General features: G+C 29.3%; 1 protein-coding gene across 1 annotated transcript in view; it reads right to left on the bottom strand.

Moving 5' to 3' along the window:
- Window positions 1-27225, bottom strand: part of LOC148308425 (uncharacterized) — a 62560-nt gene that overhangs the window by 3644 nt on the left and 31691 nt on the right. Inside the window, exon 3 of the mRNA XM_088261703.1 lies at window positions 8859-9026. Coding sequence (XP_088117829.1) covers window positions 8859-9026 — 168 coding nt within the window. The remainder of the gene's footprint in view (window positions 1-8858; window positions 9027-27225) is intronic.

The raw sequence follows: 27225 nt of genomic DNA, 5'->3' as shown, positions 1-27225 counted from the left end.
AATTCCATTGAAGAAGGATTGGTGGGAAATGTTAAAGTTTTTTGGTCATATTCTAAATCTCTTCGTGCCACAAATTGCGTTCCCAAACTTATGAACTTTGATGATATACATGCAAATAATGGAGGAGACATAGTAGAAGTATTCTCAAAATATTTTGCATCTGTTTTTAATCAATCAAATCCTAGTCAGTTATCTAATACATTTGTTGATCACCTCAATACATTGAGCCAGTTCAATCTTTCTAACATAAATATAAGTGTAGAGACTATAAGGTTGTGTCTTAAAAAACTAGATAATAACAAAGGTCCAGGACCTGATCAGCTCCCAAGTGTTTTTATAAAAAATTGCAGTGACGAATTGTGTGTGCCATTACATATTATCTTCACCAAATCTCTAAATGAATGTATCTTCCCCGATTTATGGAAGATGGCTAATATAATTCCCATCCATAAATCAGGAGACAAATCTTGCATGAGAAATTACCGACCTATCAGCATATTATCGTGTTTTGCAAAAGTATTTGAACAACTAATTTACGCTGTAATTATGTCATACTGTAGGCCACTAATAAGCTCTAAACAACATGGATTTGTTCCAAAGCGTTCAATAGCATCGAACCTACTTGAATTTTGTGATTATATTTGTTCTGCATTGAATGAAGGGTATCAGGTGGACGCAGTGTACACTGACTTTCAAAAAGCATTTGATAAAGTTAATCATTACATATTATTAAAAAAGCTACCTATTTAAAAAATAGAACTCAGGTGGTTTGTCTGAATGGATATGAATCATCTCCAATACTCGTCACATCAGGTGTGCCGCAGGGATCTAACCTTGGTCCACTATTGTTTTTAATTTTTATCAATGATCTTGGATCTCAGTTAAAATGTAATTTTCTCTTGTATGCCGATGATTTGAAAATATTTCAAAAAATAAAAACTACAACGGACATTCAACTCCTCCAAAATGATCTAAATATATTGAACAACTGGTGTATGTTGAATGATATGAAGTTAAATGTTCAAAAATGTTTCAAAATTACGTTTACAAGAAATAGAATCCAAAAAAACTTTATATATTCCATTAATAATGTCGACCTTAACTCTGTTAACACAATTCTAGATCTTGGAATTACTCTAGACTCGCGCTTCACATTCTCCACGCATTTCAATAAAGTCAAAGAAAAATCATTAAAAATGCTGGGCTTCATATTTAGAATTGCTAAACCTTTTAAAAATCCAGCATCACTAATCTCTTTATATTATTCATTGGTTCGTAGTAACTTAGAATTTGGATGTGTTGTCTGGTCACCTCATTATTTGACTTATGTAAATATGATTGAGTCTGTGCAGCAAAAATTTCTTCGTATGCTCACATTTAAATGTCACCTAGGCCGAACTCTGTTATGTTATGAGGAGCGCCTAGAATATTTCAATATTGACAAATTGGAAATCAGGAGACAAATTGCAGACTTAATGTATCTTTATAATATAATCCATGGTAACATTGATTCAGCATTTTGTGTCGAGAAGATAGCAATGAATGTTCCCTCTCGGCGATTAAGGAGGCACAACACATTTTCTCTCCCAGTATATAACAATAATATGGCACACTTTAACTCCATTTCTAGGATGCTAAGATTGTATAATAATTTAGAAAATACTGATAATGTGACCATCGACATATTTAATGATGGCACGGAGAAATACAAGAGGACTATTACCGGATTGGTGAAATCAATTTCAAATTGATTTCACCAATTTGGTGGAGTCTTGAATTTTATACCTTATGTAGCGTAGTTTAATTTCACTTTTTATTTTTACTTCTAATTTTTATTTTTATTTTTCTTACTTCATTACTTTTAATTGTTACTACCCTTTTTTTTTACCACCAAATAACTATTCTTTAAATATGTGTTAAACCTGCACCTTTATTGTTTCTGTAAGCTTGTTGTGTTCCCATGTAATTGATGAAAAACATCAAAACTATCTGTATTGCACTGTATTTCGTTTATTGTAATATGTTTTTCATTGTTTATATATATATATATATATATATATATATATATATATATATATATATATATATATATATATATATATATATATATATATATATATATATATATATATATATATATATATATATATATATATATATATATATATATATATATATATATATATATATATATATATATATATATATTTATTTATATATATATATATATATATATATATATATATAACGTAAAAAACACGTTAGCGAAGGGGAAGCTATATGCATTAACGAAGAAATTATTTGAAACATAAATGTCATCAATAAACTGTAACGATAAGATTGTAAATTCGGTGGGTGGGGTAATGTGATTGAAAAAAGTTATTTGGTTAAAGTGAGAGACTAAAACTCATTCAAAAAATCTAATCCTTGAAATTCGGTATATGTAAGCTTATATTTATGTTACAAATTTCATCTTATCTTTTAACCCTTATGCGTAATGGTGAAAAGGACACTACCATCAAGGTACACAATGTTGAAATGCGTATAATATAATCAAACTTGTTTATGTGACGAATAGTAAATAAATATAATTAGATCGTCGAGCTGTGATCTTTCCACTCATATCTTCATGGCTGCTAAACTGAAATTTAAGCATGTATTATAATAACACGACGTTTTAAATTATTTTTCGTTTAAGTTCGTTAAAGAGAGGTCCGTTTTATCGAGGTTTTACAGTATAGCCAGAACATTAACATAATTAAACCTATTATAACACATTTCTTCCCTTAACACGTAATAAAACATAATAACTTTTATATTTATTTCCGGATCATAACAGAGAATTGTAATCATGATCTACAAATACAAGACTGTTGATTGTAGGCTTATTTTGGCACCCCGCGGGTAGGTAAATATGAACACGAGGGGTTGGTTTTTGACAATCAGTTTTGAGATAAAATATTATTAAATAATGCTCTCCGTACCATTGTGAAATACCACTTAAAATAAATGATAAATAGAGTGTTATATTACCATACCAAAAAAATTACAATGCTTTTAAAATACAAATATATGTATTATTAAATAATTGCTTATCCATTTTGTGTCGAGGAACCACTTAGCAAAGAAACGATAATTCTTATTAGTTCACCCTGTAATAAACTTTTCCTTTATTATGCATACGTGGCTCTAATTATCGACACTTTGACTTAATCTCAATATAAGAATCTAAGTCTTAGATCATATTTCAAGTTAGTGCTAATAAGATTTAATGTTAGTGTGCTCAAAATCTCAAATCTTATTATTATTATTATTCACTTATTGGTTTGAAAATTTGACAGAACTCTGCATTCGAACACGCAGCAGGTATCTTTATATACCTCAGACTATTTTTGCCTTAATGGCAGTGCCATCTGTTAAACATAAAAATAGCACGTTAATTCAAAACGTTGCTCTCGGTGGACAGTTTGCTTCTCGACAGCCGTTGTGACTTTTTCAATATATTCGATCGTATCGCTTTTTCATAATTTTCTATGCTTAACTTGTGGAATTGTACATCTTAGAAATATATGCTTTCTTTATATGTGTCGGGTTGTGGTTAGTGTCGTGGACAGTTGAGTCAGAGTTTCTCGGTTCGAACCCACTTTACCACAATTTGATACCTATTTCTACTAATGAACCTTTTAGGCTCGCAGAAATAGGATATTATTAAACTGAAGTATTTTTGTAAATAATAAAAAAAAAACATTAAAAAAATATATGTCTATTATATCAGATTAAGCCGCAGGAATGCGTGGCTATAAGTGCAGCTAGTATTTAATAAAAACATCAAAAAATATGAAAAAAACATAAAAATATAACAACAATTTAAATGTGTTGTCTTTGGGAAATATGATAGACTCATTGATAAAATAGAAATATATTTTTATTTCAAAACACTGATGTTATCCACAGTGGTTATTTTATATAGCTCTATTTTCGTGAAATATTACCTTAGGGGCACTTAGTATTCTCAACACAGATAATTTAATATAAGTTAAATATATTTTAGAATGCTTTTACAACATCTTGAACAGTCCGTTACAAATTTAATTTGTATTAATGGACCCTTTGCTATATCATCATATCACACATAAGTAAAAGTTTCAAACGATAATACTCAGAGAGGTGTACTTATAATAAATAAGTTTAATTGCCGCCGAGACTTACGATCTTATTTCTCAAATTATGCTCGCTTTGCGAGTATTAATTCTAGACTGAGAATGAAAATCGAGGTTTTATAGGTCACGGATGTGGAAAAACACCGTATCTATCAAGGGAGGAAATGTGGCGCCTTATTTTCCTCTGCACCCCGACCAAGCAGGGATCATTACCTTTTACTAACGTTATATACATGTTCATCCGCACTCTTTGTATCGAGGGGTGGAATCTTACCATAACTACCCACTCTCACGGAAAAAATGTCGTTTCATCCCCCATTTCCGCTACACTCGAGAACAAGGCTGCACACAATTTTCCGTTTTCAATAACTTGATTGATTTTATTTACGGCAAATTTGCAACCTTAGATGAACTGAATATTGAAAATTTTCTTTAAAAATGATTGATAAATGATGAATTTTTAAAACTTATGATATTAACATCGAGTTTGTTTAAAATTAATCTTCACATACATCATGTAAATTTAATATTAACTTCAAAATGGATTTACACACGTTTGAGTTCAAAGAGTTAGTATCATCTTTTTAAAGATTGATTGCAGTAAAAATAAATGAAAATTAATGCATATCGGTGAGTTGAAGTTTATATATTTTAAAATATAATTTTTTGTACCACCTTACATCAACTAACGATTTTTATATTGATATATGATATCTACAATATCAAATCTCTTCTTAGTGAACTTAATTAACTTACCATCGTACCGTTTTCATGCAGGAATAGTAAGAGAAAATTAAATAGTTTGTTTTTTAAATATGGATTATACCTTATTTTTACGTCATTCTACTGAGATTAATTTAATTAATAAATTATAATGATGACTAAAGTTACGTTCAATAAAACATTGATTAGTATGCAAAATAATTTACAGTAAAGGGGAAACAGTATGCTTTGTAATTAAGTACATTTTGTTCAAAAACCATATTTTTCTTAAGTGTTTAAATTACCGAACCAACACTTATCTCGAATAATTATGGACCCTTTCTTAAAACTTTTGAGATTTAGCAAAATTAATGAGTTTATACAGTTTGAGAAGCGTTATCACTAGCTACCTTCTGCTGTGAAAAATTTAGGGTTGTAAATTTAAGTAATAGTTTTCATCTCAGGATTGTATAATTATTTTATATTAAATTACTATCCAAATAATTGATGTCATTTTTCCTATAATTTTAATATCTTTCCAAAATTCCATTTAACGTAGGGAATTTTTTAATAAAGACTCGTCTTCTACATTATCATAAACTAAATAAATTTGAAGAAATCCAATTTTGCTTAAATCAGGTAAATAGTATTACGAAAAGATATGCAGGAAATACGAAACGCTGTTTAAAACCGTCTCCAAATAATGTTTAAAAGAGTTGAAAATTCAACAACGTTTTACTTAGATATCTATTAACAGCTTTATTGGAAAATTTGGTTTTAAATAAAAAACCCTCATATAAAAAATTCTAAGCGCAAATAATGAAACTATCAAAATTAGAAATAAATTATGTGCAGTCTTTTATATTATTTATTTATTTTCTAAGATATTATTAATGTAGGTACAATAAAAATTTGACATTTAAAACAACTTCATGTGCATGCCATTCGATTATAAAGATAGAAGTTTAATAGGACCACGTTTTTGATAATTAATGTATACACGACCAGTTTCGAGAACTTCTATACAACTACAGTTTGTATTTTCACCTGTTGATGAGAGCATCTGTAGTATTCGACACTAGTAGTGCTTAAAATAACTATTTTATTTATTGATTTGGCGTTTAATTTGTAGAACTCCATTTTAATTTATGTATTAATTATAAATCAAACACAGATTTTTTGAGTCTACTAAGTTGTATTTTATTAACAAAAACACATAAAAATTATATTGTGACAATTGTTTCGCCTTGTTAGGGCATTATTAAACGAATTTTACGTTTGAAACAATTGTCACAATATAATTTTTATGTGTTTTTGTTAATAAAATATAACTTAGTAGACTCAAAAAATCTGTGTTTGATTTATAATTAATACATAAATTATAATTACTACCTCAAAAGGGTGCTTAAAGAAGTATTTTAACATGTAAATGTATATTTTTAATATTAACATAAAACACTGATATTTTAGAGTCTACCTTAGTTCTCAATAATGATGCGTTTTCTTAGGAATTAAATAATTTGATCATTTATTTAAATTTGTGGAAATAAACAATTTACTTCTACCCAAACTAAATGGAGGAAATAATTAGTTTAGTTAAGTGAATCCTCCAAAGTTTCATTTATTTAATGGGTTTTCCGTCATTAAATACTCAATTTAAGATAATAACGTTTGAATCTAATTCAATTACATTGCAATCAAACCAGTGCCGGTGTATACAAAATCCCCTTGATAAACATTAGGTTACATTACTTTACACACTGTATCCTACATCTTTTCAACTTTGAAAGATTTGTAGGTAACAAATTAATTATTCTAACGTAATATACTTGCGAAATAACTCACGTCTTTAGGAAAGCTCTGGAGCTTAATTTCTTTGAACGGCATTAGTTTGAGCTTTCGCCGGGCGAGTCGTTTTCTTAGTATCTTCGTTTGTAATTTAGACGCGACGTCGACAGGACCAAAGTGTGAAATAATAATATGAGAGTATAGAGGGATGAAAGATCAAATTACAAGACAACATTATATACGTGTTATTTTCTTAAGACCATTAAAAAAACTTTTAATAGGTTATTTGAAGTTGTCAAATTACTAATTGATTTTATATTCCACAAGCTTTATGCTTCAAAGTTAAAAAGCCTATTTTAACCTAAACTTGTTACTATTTCGCTATTTTTTTAATCGAAATTTCCAAGAATACATGATATATGGTAATTATATAATCATGAAATTCCTAACTCGTATAACGATTAGGAATGTTCATTATATAAAAATGATTTTTTTTCAATTATATGCTGACTAAAAATAAATAGCTACCACATTGTTCTGAGAAAAAAAGTTATAGGAATGAACGAATCAATAATTCTTACAAAACAAGAAGTTAATATTTTTTAAATAAAACTTTAAAAAAATCCCAAAACCTGCCACAATTTTTGTATATTCCTACATGTCTCTTGAGATTGTAAGAATTTATCGCGTTTTGTTTATTAATTTATTATTATTACATTCTGGTTTTACGGTATAAAGCAAAAATTATTTTTTTATACTATGATTTATATTTGACAGTAAATTGACTTAGAATGACAAAAAAAAACACGTACATTTATTTGTAGCAAATATTATTAATCACTTAAACAGTTAAGGTTTGTTTTGTTTTTAACGATACCCTTTAGTGTACTTACAAGTATCCTAGAATAAAAAATTCAAGCAGAAAAGCGTTACACTGGAGGTTTTATTCTATGTTTTATCTTGTATAATAAGAACAGTAAGCTTGTAATTCAACCGTGACGTGCTTTCTGAAATATTGTCCGTTTAAGTACATTCAGTGCCAAACTCAGTGCTGTGATAATATTGCTTTTTCCAGAAATTCCACATCCGAATTGAGCACCCTCTCTGGCTTTGATGGCATATAGCGGGGTAGTTTATTCGTGCAATGTACAATATAAAAATTCAACATATTTATAAGTGAATCTATATATGTATGTAAGGAGGAGATTTATTAATACTCTAGGAAACAACTCAGCTCGATGGTCTAAATCATAACTGATCCTGTTTTTTTCTCCTTTTATTGTAATAGACGTACTATTAAAAAAGCGTTTTTATTGTAATAGACGTCATATTAAATAAGCGTTTTTATTTAATAAGTAACAGCGTTATTTAATAAATATTTTTATTAATGAAATTAAACCTTACTACTTACCCTACTTACCTTTCAGAACAATTTTATTTTAAATTGGTGGTACCTACTAACAAAATCCTCAGACCTGGTTTACAGTGAATCAACAGTTATTTTACCTCTTTTTTAGATGTTATGTTGGCTAACTAAATATAAATCAGAGGTAAAATAAATATGAACATAAATAGAATAAATATGTATTAAGTAAAATAAATATGAAAATAAATAAAATAAAATAAAATAAATAGGAATATAAATAAATCAGAGGTAAAATAAATATAAACGGACAGTACCTGAATTCACGAAGGAAGACCACACAGTACTCATACACATAAAAATATACTGCAGAATTATTACCCTAATTCCACGTACGGATATTCAATATATTCATCTGGTAAAGTATGTGTTAAGTCTTATCTAATGGCGTGACTTGTAGGTACTTATGAAATGATATACCTTTAATTTCAATTTCTAAGAAATTATTATTTACCTTGCCATGAAAATTCATTTACTTGTGATGGAACGGAGAGTACAAAAATCTGTTTCTCTCACGATCCAACGTTATATAAAAACATGAATAAAACTTTGGGCTTGTTTTACCCGAACTTCGTAAAAGTCTACTTTGTGTAAGATATTTATTAAAATAATTTAACGCAATATCAATATATTGTACATATTTCTTTTTTGTTTTGACAATAATTAATGTTTTTTTATTAAATCTGTAAAAATAAATGATATTTACAATATTTGATGTTTCACAATACTGCCTTCAATATTATCCACCTTTTTTTTTCAATAGCAGTTAAATTAATATGGTTTACCTCTTGTGGTGTCATCGTAATGAAAGGGAAAAAGTCTTCAATAATATCCATAATAGCGCAAAGAATCCCATCCACGTAATATAGTCCGAATATCATCCACGTCCTCAGGATAAAACTAGTTACATGCCACCCAACGAGATATAGGAGCCTCACTGGAGGGAATATACCCTGTAACGTAAAAGATCACACTTAAAGATTATGATAAAGACCTTTAAAGCTCGTAAAAGTCCTAAGAAACCACGAAATATTTATTGAGAAAGTATTATTCGTGTGGATTATAAGGGTTTGGATGTGTAACATAGATTAAGGCCCAGTATTCGTTAAGTGTAACATAATTTTTTCTAAATTCATGTAACATTTACCGTAATTGTTTTTTTTTAAATACCGTACAAAGTTTTTCTTCGAAATAGGTATATGTGTGTTATTGATTAAATAGTTTTTGAAAGGTAAGGAGTTATGATATATATATATATATATATATATATATATATATATATATATATATATATATATATATATATATATATATATATTATATATATATATAAATATATATATATATATATATATATATATATATATATATATATATATATATATATATATATATATATATATATATATATATATATATATATATATATATATAAGGAAAAATTATGAATATATTTTTTTCTTTACATATTCTAAAGAATGATGGTCTCAGGCAGTATGAATTCTGTGGATATTCGTCTGTTGTTTTAACGTTTGAAGTAAAAAAAACTTGAAAATGTGAACTTTTTTGTAATACGGGAAAAATAAGAATTGAATTTTTTCAAATCAATTGAGTGAATATTTGAAAACAAAGTCAGAACAATTGTCAATAATAAACATGACAAAAACACAAATAATAAAGTAAAAAGAAAATTAAAATTAAACAAAACTAACACAGGAAAAATGTAAAATATAAAACAGTAAACGGTTACAGTAAGAAGTAAACTTGTGATATTCTTGATAGAACGGGTGCGATATAACAGCTAAAATGCAATTTATTTATACCGCAAAAACGTTCTCTACATAACCGTCTAAACGTACCCAGAGATAATATATTTTGTAATAATATATTATGTATAAGATTTTGAATGGCAGTACACAATTATTTTTAAGTTCATATCTAAGTATATCTCTTTCCTTGTATTCATTAGAGCTAGTATAAGTTTCGATACAGCCGAGTAAAAATGGTTGGTTTTCAAAATACTCACAATGCATAATTATTATTAAACCATAACCTAACAGACCGCATGTGTCCCACCCAACTACTCTACCCCCTTACTGCCCGTACAGTGATCCTAATAACAAGGGAAATCTTTGTGTTCCATCCTGTATAGTATGGTAATAAATCCCGAACACTTTACATTTGCAGAAATAAAGTACTAAATAAACCAACAAGGGACAAAAAGTGTTTGTTTCATTTAAAAAAGCACTTAAAAAGATCAGCGAAAAAGCAAATGTCGCCTTGAATCCCACATTTTTGAAAAATTATTTACATTTTTGTCATGTCGACATTACAGCATACACCGCTGAATTTAACGTTTGTTATGATAAACTTTGGTGAACGAAATTTTCAACTACCATATGGTGCACTTAATCCACTAACACTAAAGCTCTGACAGATTTCATAAAATTATGCATGGATATTTTAGTTTGTAAATCAAAAAAAAAAACGCCCTTGGCTTGGAAAAAACTCAGTGAGGGCACATTATTGTAATTTGTGATTATGTATAATATGATGAAATATGATTAAATCAATACATTTTTAAATTAATACATCATTTTGTTTATACGATTATTCATACTCACTAATAAAATCCTAAAAATTGAAAATCACAGGTTGCAAATTCATTTAAAATTTTATGATTTTTGCCGGAAACTAAATATTTATATAAAGGAGAAAATACACAAAAAATACAAATAATACTTCTCAACTTCAAGAAAATCTTGTATTTTCAAAGAATTTACCCATTTCAAAAAAGGATAGGTTGTCACAGAATTGAAGCCGAAATGGCACCTTTAAAAATAAGAAAAATGTGAGAATTCTTTAGTCCAAATACATTTAAACCCTGAATGCTTTGTCAACATTACTTACTCAATTCATTTTCCCATACACATATGTCAACACACTCGTTTATATTAGGGGTTGAATGTAGATAATAGTGTTTAAAATATAAGCTTAGCTTTTGGAATACATCCATTCGTTTTATTACAATAAATATTTAATTACTCGTATGACAAGCTGTGGTAAAAAGATAAGCTTGAGATGTTAAAAATGTAATTATTCTTCTCTTTTCTACGAATTATAAGTAGAATAATTAGGAAATTCTGTCAGTTATGTTATATATATATACAACCTAAAAACATTTTTTTAAGTGCACCTTTGTACGTTCATCAGAAATTCTCGTACGTTACTCATGTTGGTGATTAATGTAAAAGACAATACATTGTTATCTGGTTACATTATAATAACCATCCCCAAAAGGCAACATGATTAATATGAAATTGAAGGATGTATCATTATCAATATTTATGGTGTATATAACAAGATAATAATTAATTTTAAACTAAATAAACCCATTGTTGAGTTAGATTATAATTGCATAATGAAGCGGATTATATTAGTACGTGTGGTCCGAATCCTGGATTATAATCACATACATGAGAAACGCCCGAAAATATCATTTTCATTTTTATTATTTAAGCTTATAATTTGATCAGTTAATTAATTAACAACATTTTGAGTGTGTCAAAAAAAGTTTCTGCTCAATGAAAAGCTTCTTTTCATCTCATCAATAGAAATCTCTAGTGAAGTTCTAGTGATTCAAGAACAATGTTCCTTAATTGGTTCATATGCATATATAAAGAACTTATAAAGAACCAAAAATTTGAGTAGTGTGGTTGTCAATAATGGGTAAATTGGTGAAGGTTACACGTGTGTAAAGTGATCACTTAAACCAGCCTATGATGGTCGTCAGCCCCGTAAATGCCCAGACTTCCATATTCTTCTTCATCCTTGATGAGATGTCAAAAAAATAACATGAATAATAAATCCTATAATTGGAGATAATCCTGATTTGTGTACAAATATTTGGACATACTCAAAATGTTGTAAATAATCGTTTTTAATTATCTTTCCATACAAATTTTGAAACGTTACTTATATATTGTAAACATGGTTTAATATAATAATATTGTATATCGTACATACTATGGCAATGATTGTCTTACAAATTAACATGGTTGATTCGTTCATACATTATATAAGGTTCCCAAACTACCACAGTAACTAACAAGGCTATTTCAAAATTCCATCATATTACAAATTCCATCACCATTTTCGTAAGTAGGATGTTCCATAATGAAATAAATCATATGAAATAGCTTCCGGCTATTATCTGGAAACTCTCTTAGCATGTCTAAAGCTTTGTTCACAAATAAAACTAGAGTTAACCCTCTCGGGATTATTATCGACATATTATTTTACAACTGTCTCAAAAGAGATAATGTAACTTTTTTACGAGAAGAAATACGATAACCTGGGGTTTAACGAGGCTTACAATCTGTCAACAGTTTACTTATAAAATCACCAAACATTGAATATTTGTTTTTGACATCTTACCATAGATGAAGAAGAATATGGAAGTCTGAGTATTTACAAAGCTTAAGACCTGTCATAGGCTGTCTAAATGATTCCTTAACACACGTGTAAAATTCAGCATTCAACTCATGATTGACAACCACACTACTCAAATTTTGAAAGCCTTACATATATGATCATTATCATAAGATAAAATGATTGAGTTCACAGCAGCCATCTATGGTTGGAGTTCGAAAGCTTTTATAAAGCTGAGACCTTTTTATTTGTATGCAATATCCGAGCACGGATTATTTTACAAACTGACAAACTCCTGAAAACCTAATTTACAATTTTTATGCACCTTATACTTATGTCGAAAATATAAAATAACTCCTTAGTGGATAAACCCAGATTTGTGAGCAGGTATTTGGACACCCCAAAATGTTGTGAATGAGAATGTAAATGTTGTAAGTTCAAAATATTCAATCTGTTAAAGTTATTCGCCGATTGCTTTGGAATATTAGCATAATGTTGTATCCAGATACGTGCCTATTTTATATGCTATATTCTTTTTTTCATTACTCCAGACTGACCCATAGCGATGCGTTGACAAATAAAGTAGTCTCACAATTTTTTTTTAAATACTTTAATGTATTTATCAGGTATTTCATCCACCTCCGTAGTGTAATGGTCAGCACAGCACGCACGGCTACCGTTCTGGAGGTTCCGGGTTCGATTCCCAAGGGGGATAAAATAAAAATAAAAGTGATTTTTTCACTGTAATATTTATTCAATATTACCCTGACTGGTACCTGAAGCGGAGGGCTGATCACCTTTCCTTCATGTGTAAACGATCAAGATAACACTGCGTTTTTATGACGCAGTTTCCTATGCACCATTGGGTGCGGATAAGGGTTTAAAAAAATTATCAGGTACATATCCTACTAAGCTAAACAGTCTATTACTGTAACTGAAAATTTATTACTATCTAGCCCTTTTATAACTTCCCGCATGAACCTTGCCATATTTTTTTTACTCGTAGATTGTGAAAGGGTTTTCAAATTTCCGATATCCATAATACATATAATAGTTCAATTTGTTAAAAGGTCGTTTCTTACATTTCGATATTAGAGTTTTTTTTTATCGAATTTGATAAGAAAGCGATCAATCGGTTTCAAAAAAAGATTTGTTCGAAAACCGTAACAATTTTTCTCACAAGTAATTGTATGGATTGAATTCATCCAGACACCCGGAAAAACACGCATGCAAAATAATATGTGAGTACATGGTATCAAGTAAATGAAAATATACTGTACCTGTACATTTGGCTCTAGGGACCAGTATACAAGTTACACAAGCCTATACGAATGTGCGATAAAAACCAATTATTCTTATAAATTTGGCATTAAAAAAAATTTTCGAGTCGAGTCGAGTTGAGCCAAACATAGTCAACATAATTTAATTACATGTTTATCTCTACAAATAAAAAGGTAAACTTTCGTTTGCTCATAACCTTAAATCTTCAAAAGCTTTTTAAATCTACCAAATGCTTGGATTTTTTTACACAACATTGCACAAGAATATGAGCCTGTTTTGTTATAAGACAGATGAAAATAAGTTTTTTGTTTAGCCCGTGATGGCAGCGCCATCTATTGAAGATAAAAACAATCGGTAAATGCTAAACAATGGTCGTAGCGTACAGTGTGCTTCTTGACAGCTGTTAAAATATTATTTAGAATGCCCAAAAGCATGTGATCTTCTCACTTTACTTAACATAATGATATATATATATATATATATATATATATATATATATATATATATATATATATATATATATATATATATATATATATATATATATATATTATATATATATATATATATATATATATATATATATATATATATATATATATATATATATATATATATATATATATATATATATATATATATATATATATATATATATATATATATACGATCAGGTATGCCAAATACTTGAAAGTGGTCAGGTTAGGAGTCGTAACAATCGGCGGGTATGTATGAGGAGATGCATGAATGTGGAAGAGGCGAAGAATGTATATATATTATATATTCTACATATATTTTTCTCCACATTTTTGTTCGTTACAATCTTTGTGATGGTTTGCTTCTTTTATGGTCAGTCTCTACCAGGCTCTATCCTCCACTCATCTATTCAACTTGGCCTACCCGCTATTACGCATATCATCTGTAGTTTGTGCCTTTGCAAATGCCTTCTGCAATCGTAAGAAGTAGGCCTGAGTATTTTATATTATGGCCTATCCGCTTGGCTCGCTATTCTGTTGCTTTATTTAGTATCTAGAATCCACTTAGAAGTTATTTATATATTTTTTAAACAATTTTTATCTAATATACAAACAAAACATTGAAAAAATAGCTGTCGAATGATTTTTTTTCTCGGGTGATATTTTTTCATATCACACGTTTCACGATGATAATCCACAATACAAATTACATTGGGTACATTTGCATAATTGTTATTGTCAGTCAAAGTCCGTCCATGGTGCCCCCAAGTTCAGCATTGTTTCATCGGAATTGTAATAATACTTTTTTTTTAGAAATGTATTTGTTTTTATTGTGTGACGCACGTTAGTATGAAAATTATTCTTTTCAAATATAATTTAACAATGTGTGCAATATAATGTAGTAGAATGTCTAGAAAATCGATGAATTATGGAATAAGCAATTAGAAAGAAACATAAGGCTGATTGAAGAGATTAAGGTTCATAAAGGTGGTTTAGACATATGGAGTAAACGGATAACGAGGTGATGGCTAAAAAAAGTTTATTTGGCAAACGTGAACGAGAGAAAAAAACGAGGACGGTCAATGAAGACCCGATCAGTCAGAAACTAAAATATGGTCGTGTCGAAAGACTACGTAACCGGAGGGCATGTATGACTAAATGTTTGAATGTAAAGGAAACTAAAAGTTTATGCCAGAAAAGACGTTCCATCTTCTCTGCCTACCCTCGTAGTGAAATGGTGTAATGTAAGTAGTAGTAGTAGTCAAACGATTTTTTATAGATATCTCAATATATACTCGTATATATATGAAAAATAATATGAGAGTCTGGGTATCGGTTGGTTTAAGTGATCACTTGGCGCAATATGTAACATTTACGCATTCTTCCCATGATTGACAACCACACTAATCAATGTTCGTAAATAGTATTTATGCTGTAACTGAAGATCAAATGTATACGTATGTTACTTTATCAGCAACATTTAAGGTTGAAATTGAAACCTTCTTCATCCATGTTGGAATAGCAATAAAAAATATCCATGTAAATAAATCCAAAGTGAATCAAATGCAGAATTTGAATAAAAAATATAACACTCAAAATATTGTGAATATTTAAAAAAAACTATTATTAACAAAAAATTATTTTTTAATGGATAAGTAATGGAATCTGGTATTATTAAGACCCGCCACATTAACACACATATCGCTCACTCTTTTGAACAACGTCATATATCAAAAATCGTCAATTTTCAGTTGTTCATGTTTTCGGAGTGCCCAGAACATGTACTATAGTAAAAGTCCCAGCAAAAGCGGCATATTTTTAACTTAATATTTACCCGAAAACAGGGCAGAACGTGTTGTTTTTGCATTTTGAAGAAAAGGTATTGTTTATTTTTTTTTTAAATATACGAAATATTTTTCAAATGAAGAAAAAACCTTCGGGTTTTTTCTTAAAAGATCTGTTGCACAGTAAAAAGTTCAATAAGTGGTTTGATATTTATTTTTAATACATTTCATTATATTCTTAAACATTAAAAACTATCTCCTGAAAAATCTAGTTTTTTTTTATATATGACGTTGTTGAAAGGAGTGAGTTATATGTGCTTGACCTGATGAGGCTATATCAGCAGATATTGTTTGTAAAATTAATATATCTTTACATTTATCTCAACTATCATTAATGTAAAAAAAACTTAATTCAATCGTTAAAAAATCTACTTCAAAACGAACCACAGTGGCTGAATAGATTTTGCTATTCATTGTTTTGATGATAGATGTTTTATTTTTTTAAAGATTTTTATTCATATTGAATAAGACTATTTATTATGTAAGGTCAGTGCATCCTGAATATTAAAAGATTGATGACTTTTTACATAACAAATTTCCTTCAACACCTTCACGCCTGGATTTTGGGTTACATTTTTTAAATACTCAAATGAAAGAAGTTACGATATTATTGAGTCTTTTTTTTTCACAAATATCAAAAGTAAATAAAAAAAAGTATTTGACAACTATCATTCTTCAACCATGATAGACCAATTTCATTACTATCGTCAATTGAAAAAATTTTGGAGAAGTATGTATCGATTCATCTAGACGTATATTTGGAAAAATTTGAAATAATAGACAAGTTTCAATTTGGATTTCAGAAGAAAAACAGTTGTGATGACCTGCTGCAAAAATTCTCCGATAAAATTAATTGTAGTTTAAATAACTTAAAGCACATTATTGTTATTTTCATAGATTTTACTAAAGCATTCGACACTATATGTCACGCAAAACTGGTCAGTATATTAGAATCAATAGGCATAAGGGGAAAATTGCTACACTTCTTTAAAAATTATCTTACGGGGAGAAAAATGAAAATCAGAATCAAAAATGTTCTCAGTAAAGACAAAAAATATTTATCTGGAGTTCCACAAGGTTCGATTTTAGGACCAAAACTGTACATAATATATGTCTCACTGATGAAAAAAATATTTAAATATGTAAATAGATTTGTGTTCGCCGATGACACAGCTTTAGTCATAGAAAGTGAAAATCCATTAGAAGCTAAAGAAAAATTACAATATGATTTTAATCAGCTTTTAAAATGGGCGCATGATTTTGGACTCTTAATCAATTCAAAGAAAACTAAATGTATGTTTATTAGTTCACCTCACTTTGCAAACAAATTTGCACAGATAGGTAATATTATTGCACACAATTTTGACTGTTTGCACAATAAAAAGCAACAAAATTGTAGTTGCGATAGGATTGAATTTGTGGGCGAATTTAAATATTTAGGTTTATGTATAGATAATAAGTTCAAATGGGATGCGCATATTATAAAACTCTGTGATCGTCTGCGGGCTCTAGGGAGTACTTTTTATAAGTTGTACTTTATCCTGCCTAAACCAACCTTAAAGATTATATACTGTTCTTTAGTAGAATCCTTAATAAGATATGGAATTAAGTCTTGGGGACATTCGACGAAAACAAATTTAAAAATGGTTCAAAATCTGCAATATTCCATAATCAAAAAAATTGTACCCAGTCATATATATAATCAAAGGGACAATCCAATCTTGTTATATAAACATTTAAAATTACTGCCGGTACGTGGAATATTGTGGATGAGTATCATCGTTGAGCAACAAACTAGACAAAAATATCGAAATCTTCTAGTACACAACCATGATACACGATTTACACAAAACGAAGGTCTGATAGTCCCAAGAATCAACAATAAATATGGAAGTCGAACACTGCAATATATCGTTCCGAACATTTTTAATTTGTTGCCGACGGATGTTAGAGGTCAAAATAAAAGATGGAACAAAGGCAAAATAAAGGAATGGGTAAATGATCAAGAGTTAATTTTATGAACATTGTAAAAAAGATTATATTGTTAATTTTTCTCCTTTTTTGTGTGTATATATTAGGTTAAAATGGTTAAAAAACAATAAAAAAATGTATGCAAAAAGAACTCCACCGACAAGACACACAAGGTGGCTTGGTGGGTCTCTGCAAAATAACTTTTTATTTTTATTTTTAATATATGTTAAAAATTGTGATTTTTAAAAATAAATAAATAAAAAATAAAAAAATAAAATAAAAAAAAAAAAAATGCAAACTGCTTTCATTATCCGTAATGGCATTAAATAAAAAAAACTAAATAAAAAAACGACTACTCATAAATTTATAATATTATGGGTATGAGGTATGGTATCATTCGGCGTGTCGTATTTGATTGCATGTCATAAACAGTTTTCGTTCATTTAGTTTTATTGTATTGTAAAATGTGCCCTTGGCACAAGAAAACTCTTTGAGGGCACAATATTGTAATTTGTAATTATGTATTTTATGAAATACAAATAAATAAACATTAAAATTGAATATTCAACCAAAAAATGGTTGCTAACATTTTTTTGCAATGTAACATAGATTTTCATTAATGTCTTATATCACCATCTTTCACCATTTATTGAGGTAAAATAGCAGCCCCTCCGTGTCTTTTTAAATCTTGTTTAATTTATTTATATGTATAATAAAGTATAACATTAAAATTAAAAAAAAAAAGTCAATGAAATAAACTTTATTCGATTAAAATTTAAACATTAATCTTAATGATAAATTTATTATATAAATCGATACAAAATAGTTAAGGTCGCAATACGGGTATAAATATCATGAATTGTTGGGTTATATATCCAAAATGAAACACGGTTATTGGATTTAATTCTACTTTTATTTACATATACTTATATGATAATATGTGACGCGTTTCGCTTTATTAAGACTTTATCAAATACTCCTGGTGTTTGATATTGTCTTAGTAAGACGAAACGCGTCACATATTATCATATGTTAATAAAAGTAGAATTCAATCCAATAATCGTATTTAATGTTGTATATATTACCCAACAATTCAAAATGAAATTCTACTAACTGTCTGCAGTTACAATATATACATATTAAGGTTTGCAAGTGCGCATATTGTAATGTGTGCCAGATCTCAAGGGGTCAACTGGATTTTATTTTATATTATGGAATAACCCGCTCCTTCAAATTCACGAGTCTCATTAGAATACATAAAACCATTAATGAGCAAATAGATAATAAATAAGGCATCAGCATAATATATTAATTCCTTGCACCAAAAAACTGTATGTAGAGTCATATTCTTGTTAGTAGCTCTCCACTTTATTTCGAATTTCCCAGATTTAGAATCCTGAATCTATTATTAAAGTGCTCGCTCACTGGCCACTTTTGATTTTACTATCTCAAGATTTTTTGTCCGCCTCCGTAGTGCAATGGTCAGCGCGCTCGGCTATCGTTCTGGAGGTCCCGGGTTCGATTCCCAAGGGGGGTTAAAAAAAATATATGTGATTTTTTCACTGTAATATTTATTCAATATTACCATGGACTGGTACCTGAAGCGGAGGGCTGATCACCTTTCCTTCATGTGTAAAACGATCATGATAACACTGCATTTATAAGACGCAGTGCCCTATGCACCATTGGGGTGCGGATAAGGGTTTTTTTTTTTAAAATCTCAAGATTTGTATTATGCAGTACAAAACAATTATTTCTGAGAATATACATATATTAAACATACAGTATCGAAAAGATTGATTGAAACAACTTTTTTCCGTATTTTCAACACCTTCTAAAAATATGTTTTGGGGGTGTTCCTCGTATTATGGACCAAGGCTGAGCTTCTTTCAGTGACTGAGATGATGAATATCTAGAAGTTTCACCCGATTCTACCGGAAAAGATACTACCGGAGATACAAAAACAAAGATCAAATGGTAATGGAATATTTCAGCAAGATTTAACCTCCAGCCACAAATATTTGCTTTAAAATGCTATTTTTCTCACAAAAACAATAAAATGTGTTAGACTGGTCAAGAATTTTGCCAGACATAAACGTTATTGAAAATCTATCGGCAATCTGTAAGAATCGGCTCTCCAAAATTGATTGCACTACGGTGGAAAAACTCATTTGTCCATAATTCAGGTATGGTTTCGAGACGAAAAAATGGCACCCACGTGCCAAAAGCTTATATAATAGATGCCAAGAAGAGTAAAATCTTTATAAAAAAACTTCTTCCGATACGATCATTAATTTTGTGCCACCCTGTATATGCATGAATCTGTAAATTAATGAAAACAAGGAATGCAAAGGGAGGAGGAGGGTTGAGAAAGAGGGGTAGAAAGAAGGTAAGATAAAACACGAAAAGACTGATATAATGGATAACTGTACTAGTATGTACTCATATTATGTATAAATGTATCTAAATAATCAAATATTAAATCACTTTTTTTCAAATAAGGTTGAGTTCAGACTATCCCATTTAAACACACGATGCGACATTTTGCCATTCCGATACAGTTACCTTAATTACAGTTTTCTTAACGAACGTTAGTTTGGTTTGATTCTAGTTTCTTTTTATAATTCCGTTCAAAGGTGTAGAGACCCCAGACAAATAAATGGAGACTTTTAGCCCGAATTGCAGTAAAACTTATTAACTGGGTCAAAACGAACATAAGAGTTACATTAAAACAAACATAAAACTGTACAGAATTTTGCAGAGTAGGGAAATAAAAATATAACCCTTGTTTTTAATGCCTTCGACACAGCATTCAACATTGAAAATACATACCCCTTAACATGACAAGCTTTTAGAATATCACGAAAATATAATATGGAAGCGAGTAAAAATGCAGCAATCAAAAGTATGGATAAGTTTTTCCAACCGATGGGATAAACAGACCCTTTTATAGTTTTAAATGCTATATATATATATATATATATATATATATATATATATATATATATATATATATATATATATATATATATATATATATATATATATATATATATATATATATATATATATATATATATATATATATATATATATATATATATATATATATATATATATATATATATATATATATATATATATATATATATAAGTTTGTTAATAATACTAAAGTTGTGGTGGATAGTGTTGCTTGCATGCACGAATGTTGCTAGTACGAGCGTCCTGACGAAGAGAAAATTATGTCGCGAAACCTAATAGCCCAAGTCTTGTTGAAGTTTTATACTAACATAACTACCATTCTGTACAAAAAGTGATTAAGTTTAAAAAATAATAAAATAAGTAAACATATGATAAAAAAAAACATGAAAAAGAAAACATTTTTCACATTATATTGGCGTATTTGTCTCTTAAGGGTTGGGTTAAATGGCCCGTGAGTAACATGTTTCATAAAACCGATAATCATACTTCAAATTAAAGTTATTGCCAGCCACAAAAAAAAAATCGAGCCATTGAAATATACAATTTCGACATTTTTACCGAAGATATCGAAATAAATAACGATTGTCGATTCCCAAAACAACGAATAAATCTCTGGATACCCCCAATAATATCAATTCAACGATAATGGCTATTTATGTATTTTTCTCATATATAAAAATAACAATAAAGGCGATTTAGAAGACACACATGCGTTTAAAAAATAAATGCTAGCAAAATAATTGATTTCACTAAATTACTACTATGAACCCTTATCTCCACCCAATGGTGCATAGGGCACTGCATCTAATTGATTCAATGTTACGTTGTTTGTTAATTATACGTAGAAAAGGTTATCAGTCATCTGCTTCAGGTACCAGTCCATATATTACAGTGAAAATCTAATATTTATTTTGACCCCTTTTTTAATCAAACTCGGTTACTCCAACATGGTTATTAAACGCACTAACCACTACACTATGGAAGCAGACATAATCAAACAGAGCGATCATGATTTTGAAAAAAAGTTGAATAAACTCACGTTTTACTTTATAATATATATTCTGAAATAATTCATGTATACCCAGCCTAATAAAAACACACAGAAATAGTGATTTTGGAATTAAGACCCTCCTAGCAGTGGAGAAACCCAGATTTATGAACAAGGATTTGAAAAAACCCAAAATGTTACGAAATTTTTCGTAAATATGATATTAAATATTGCAGTGTGTTTTTTTAACACACTTTTAAGACAAATTATTAATATTACATAATATTAAGTAATAATGTATAAAACAAAGAACCTTTATATTAAAGAAAATCAAATTACTACGAAAACATACAACAATTTACTATTCAAAAGAATTTTAAATTGTTTTACGTTCTAATGTATAAAACCAACACATCAATACCGTTTCTTGTGTCTTTAAAAAGAATACTTCTTCTCCTTCTTATTCCAGTAAACTTAAAGGTTTTCAGTTTAGTTTTCTGCGGTTTATATGTTATATGACATGATATGTTTTCTTATCTTTTGTTTTTAAAAAATGTGCACACAACGGATGTCATGTGTGATTAATGATATCGTGTAGTTTTGCTAGCATTTTCGGTAGTTTAAAAAACTACCATGAATTCCATTCACAGGTAATTAATTGCTTGAAGGGGTAACGTGTTTACTTTGAATAGTTTAAACATTTTCATAATACATGTGATAAATTATTTAGTGATAATGTTACAATTTTATGTTCATAATGAAATTTAACTTAATTTTGGGTCACTCTTGTGTAATTTATTTTACTACGTCACATTTAAAAACAAATTTGTTTTGTTTTGGAGATATGAAATTACAACCATAATTTAGCCCGCGACAAAAAACATTATGGCGAAAATAGTAACAACAGAAAAACAACATTATTTTTTTATAAATTTAATTTATAGTGTCACGATCAATACTTAGTTACCAAGCAAAAAGGGTTCAGTATGGTATACAGCTGTGTCAAAATAATAATACAATAGAAGATCTAGTAAATATTCATATCAAGACACGTTCATTGTGCAACGTTTCTTGCTATTTTACAACAAACGATGAAGGGACTACTGAAACATCTAACTAGTTGATGTCAAGATACGTTCTTTCTGCAATATTTATTGCCATTTTACAACAAGTGATGAAGTGACTACTAAAACACAAAACTAGTTCATGTCAAGATATGTTCGTTCTGCAACTTTTCTTGCTATTTTACAACAAGCGATGAAGTGACCACCGAAACTTCAAACTAGTTCATGTCGAGATACGTTCGTTCTACAAAGTTTCTTGGTATTTTACAACAAACGATGAAGTGACCACCGAAACTTCAAACTAGTTCATGTTAAGATACGTTTGTTTTGTAACTTTTCTTGCTGTTTTATAAGATATGATGAAGCGACTACTGAAATTTCAAACTAGCTCATGTCAAGACGCGTTCGTTCTGCATTGTTTGCATTGCTTTTTTTCAATGATTTGCATTACAAGCAATTTAAAATTAAACACATTAGAAATGTGTGCTAAATACTTTTTTTCTTTTCCATTCATCCAGTCTAAGTAAGCCACAGTAACCGGGTTACCGAGTAGAGCTAGTTCAAAATTTAAAAATAAAAATGAAATTGAAATTCAAGGCTATTTTATTTTCAAATATTGAATGAATTGATCAATATTGAATTTATATGTAGAAAATATTTTATTTTCTGGAATTATCAAATGTTTTTAGCAATAAATACAGATTAGTCATATTTGTGTCGCTGGTCGTGAGAATGCGAAATAAACGTAATAATGTACTAGCTATTACGTGCCTGAAAACGTATTACGGGAACGTGTACGGAACGACAGCGTAAGCGCAGTGTGGTCATAAATCCATAACCCGCAACTTGGCGACTCATATTACCGGACAAGGGGTTAGAATTAAGAGGGAAGTCTTCAAAAACGTGATATCACGTTCGTGAATTTTATTATTTGAAGGAATATGCACAGATTTGTAAAAAAAATCTTCTTTTTTGTGCGTATCACGTCTCTCTGACGTCGACTAACACTTCGCTCACACCTTTCAACAACGTCATTTATATAAAAAACTTGATTTTTCAGGAGAACGTTTTTAAAAGTTTAAAAATATAACACAATGTTTTAAAAATAAATATCAAGCCACTTATTGAACTTTTTACAGTGCAACAGATCTTTTGAAGTAAAACCTTAATGTTTTTTCTCCATTTGAAAAATATTTAGTATTTAAAAAAAATTATTAAACAATACCTTTTCTTCAAAATGTAAAAACAACACTTTCTCGATATTGAAAAGAGTGAGCGACTTGTCCTTGTCTCGGGCAGCTGTTAACAGCTAAAGACACTTTTGAAAATCGCTATATATTTTAGCATCGTTGAATAATTATAAATATTTATAAAGATAACTTCGAAAACCATGTTTTTGAGTTAACTAGTTTAAATATAATTTTATTCTTTAGGTCCAAATATGCGTTAGATATGACGTTTGCATTAAAATTACCAATAATTTTTATGAAGTTTCATCATTAATTCAATCATTGATTTTTTAAGCTTTCATAATTTGTATGGAAAACGAAATCATCTTGACAATATTTTTTTTACTTCTAATACTACAACTACTCTTGTACTAAAAAATACTTTGTTTATTTAATGTATAATATTCTGAATATGTCCAAATCTTTTGAAAAATCCAGAGATATTGTTATCAATATTTATTAAGTAAGTCTCACAGAGACGAGAATTTTTGCTTCCAAACAATCTCACTAGCTGTCACATACTTTACAAACTCTCACATACCATACATATATGCAAAACTTATAAAAATTAGGAGTTATAGATATTGTTTTTAGAAAAACGTTGACAAAATGGTGAACGTTTAATAATTTTATAAAATAATCATTTTAGCCAGTCTATGACTAGCTATATAACCTTGTAATAATTCCATACTTTCATCCCATAAGTTATCAATCCATATCCGCTCCCTACGTGGAGCATATGGAGTCCACAAACTGTCTCCAGGCTTTTCTGTCGGTTGCCAGCTCCCTTGCATCCTCCCAAGTCAGATCCGCGTCCCGAAGTTCTGACGACAACTGCCGACTAATTGTCAGCAGTGGTCGTCCTGGGCGACTCGAATCTGATGCCTTGTAAAAGAGGCAAGCTTGATTAAGGCTCTCAGGAGGCATGCGGAGTACATAGCCAAGCCAACTAAATTGCTTAGTCTATTTCTTTACTGAATAATTGGGTTTGGAATTAAACTCCTCAGATACTTTATAAGGACTCCCTTCTTAAAAAAAGTCTACGTACTTTGTTTATGGTTGAGGTAACTAAAAAAATTACACGCTTTGATATTACCTCATATAAAAATGTGCACATGTTTAAATAATAATTTTCATGGCATACGAAAAAAATATATACTTTCATTACGCAAACAACGTTGAAATGATAATATTTCGACTTATAGACATTTTTGGTATTTCTATGGAATATATCTAATATAAATTTTGGTATTACCGTAGCTTAATGTATGTTTTTGCTGTCTTAAGAATGTTGTTATTATTGTGTGAACTGAATAGCCTCTACCTAAAAATAAAGAAGCATCAACATTTTTTGTATTATTTAATATATTTGTAAACAATACATTTGTATTAATTGGTGAGACATTAGTTTTGTGGAATAACATGATGATATTTCCCTTTTTCAACTTATTAAAAACATTTGACTTATTAATGAGAACGTCTGCATTTCTCGAAACTAGTTGTATTTATGTTTTGAATATTGAAAGCATTAACTTTGTGGATCATATTGATATATTATTTCGAGAAATAAAAATACTTTGTGTTCTGATCCACTCACATTTTTATTAACCAACTAGCTTCGGCAACAACCTGTTGCCCTCTTCAGGGTTACATTTATTACTTTTAATAATAAAGTTAGTAATAAATGTAAAATTAGTAATAAATGTAACCCTGAAGAGGGCAACAGGTTGTTGCCGAAACTAGTTGGTTAATAAAAATGTGAGTGGATCAGAACACAAAGTATTTTTATTTTTCGAAATAATATAGTTGTATTTACATTAAAATACTGAAAAATGGTGATTTAAAATTTATTTTTATTTTTAAATCATCACGTTGTTGAGATTAACATCTTCAATAAAATTAAGAAAGGCGGGATGAGATGGTCTGAGCATGTGAATTAAATGAGTGAAGAAAGAACACTAAAACGAATTTTTGAGGCAAATGTAGAAACGAACCCGGTACTAAAGAGGTACGAGGGCTAAACACGCTAACCATTACACCACGAAAGGGGACACGATTTGTTCATTAGTTGGTTTAATAATATTTTCAATAATTGACTGTGAAGTTCATGGTGTATACAATTCACTTCAACTTAAATCCAGGTAAGTAAATTAATTAAATGATTCGCTCCCCGAATTCGTCGCAGGCTGACACATTCACATATTCTATCCCAACCCTTTGGAAGGGTTCCAATTTTACCTGCATACCGCATCATACGTGCATGTAAATACAATATTAACCATAAGTTATGTTCGCATGCTGTTATCGGACCATTCTTTTGAACAGAGCACCTCATTTCAGTATTTACTACAGTTATTAGCGTGTTACGGTGTATTTGAGCCGTGACGCTTTAAACCCATTTGTTTGAAATACGGAGTACTCGTGGTGGAAAAAACACAAAGGAACCTTTTAAGATTTCTATACGTAAAAGGGTACTAATATCGACACGTCCAATGAATAAATTTAGATGTACAGATCCCTTCTTTATCGGAGAGGACTTTTTTTGAACACAATTATAAAATCCTTAAATTGATTCTGATTCGGTTTATTCATCTACTTTTACTAATTTTACCATGGTGAGTATTTACTAGAGGTGTGTAATAAATAGGTAACTATTTTTTTTCGGTTACCCGATTAGGATGTTATTAAATACTTTTTTTTCCGTTTATATTTCTTTCCAGCCTAAGTTTTCGATGTCAAATTGTCGAAAACAATTATTTACCTAAAACCCTATCCGCACCCAATTGTGCATAGGGCACTGAATCGAATTGACGCAGTGTTATCTTGATCATTACTTACATGAAGGCAAGGTGATCACTCTTGCGCTTCAGGAACCAGTCCAGGGTA

The sequence above is a fragment of the Brachycentrus maculatus genome, unplaced genomic scaffold (assembly GCF_059751285.1).
Source record: "Brachycentrus maculatus isolate JH-2025_06_01 unplaced genomic scaffold, ASM5975128v1 h1tg000166l, whole genome shotgun sequence".
Lineage (NCBI taxonomy): Eukaryota > Metazoa > Arthropoda > Insecta > Trichoptera > Brachycentridae > Brachycentrus > Brachycentrus maculatus.
This window is presented reverse-complemented; position numbering and strand designations above follow the sequence as displayed.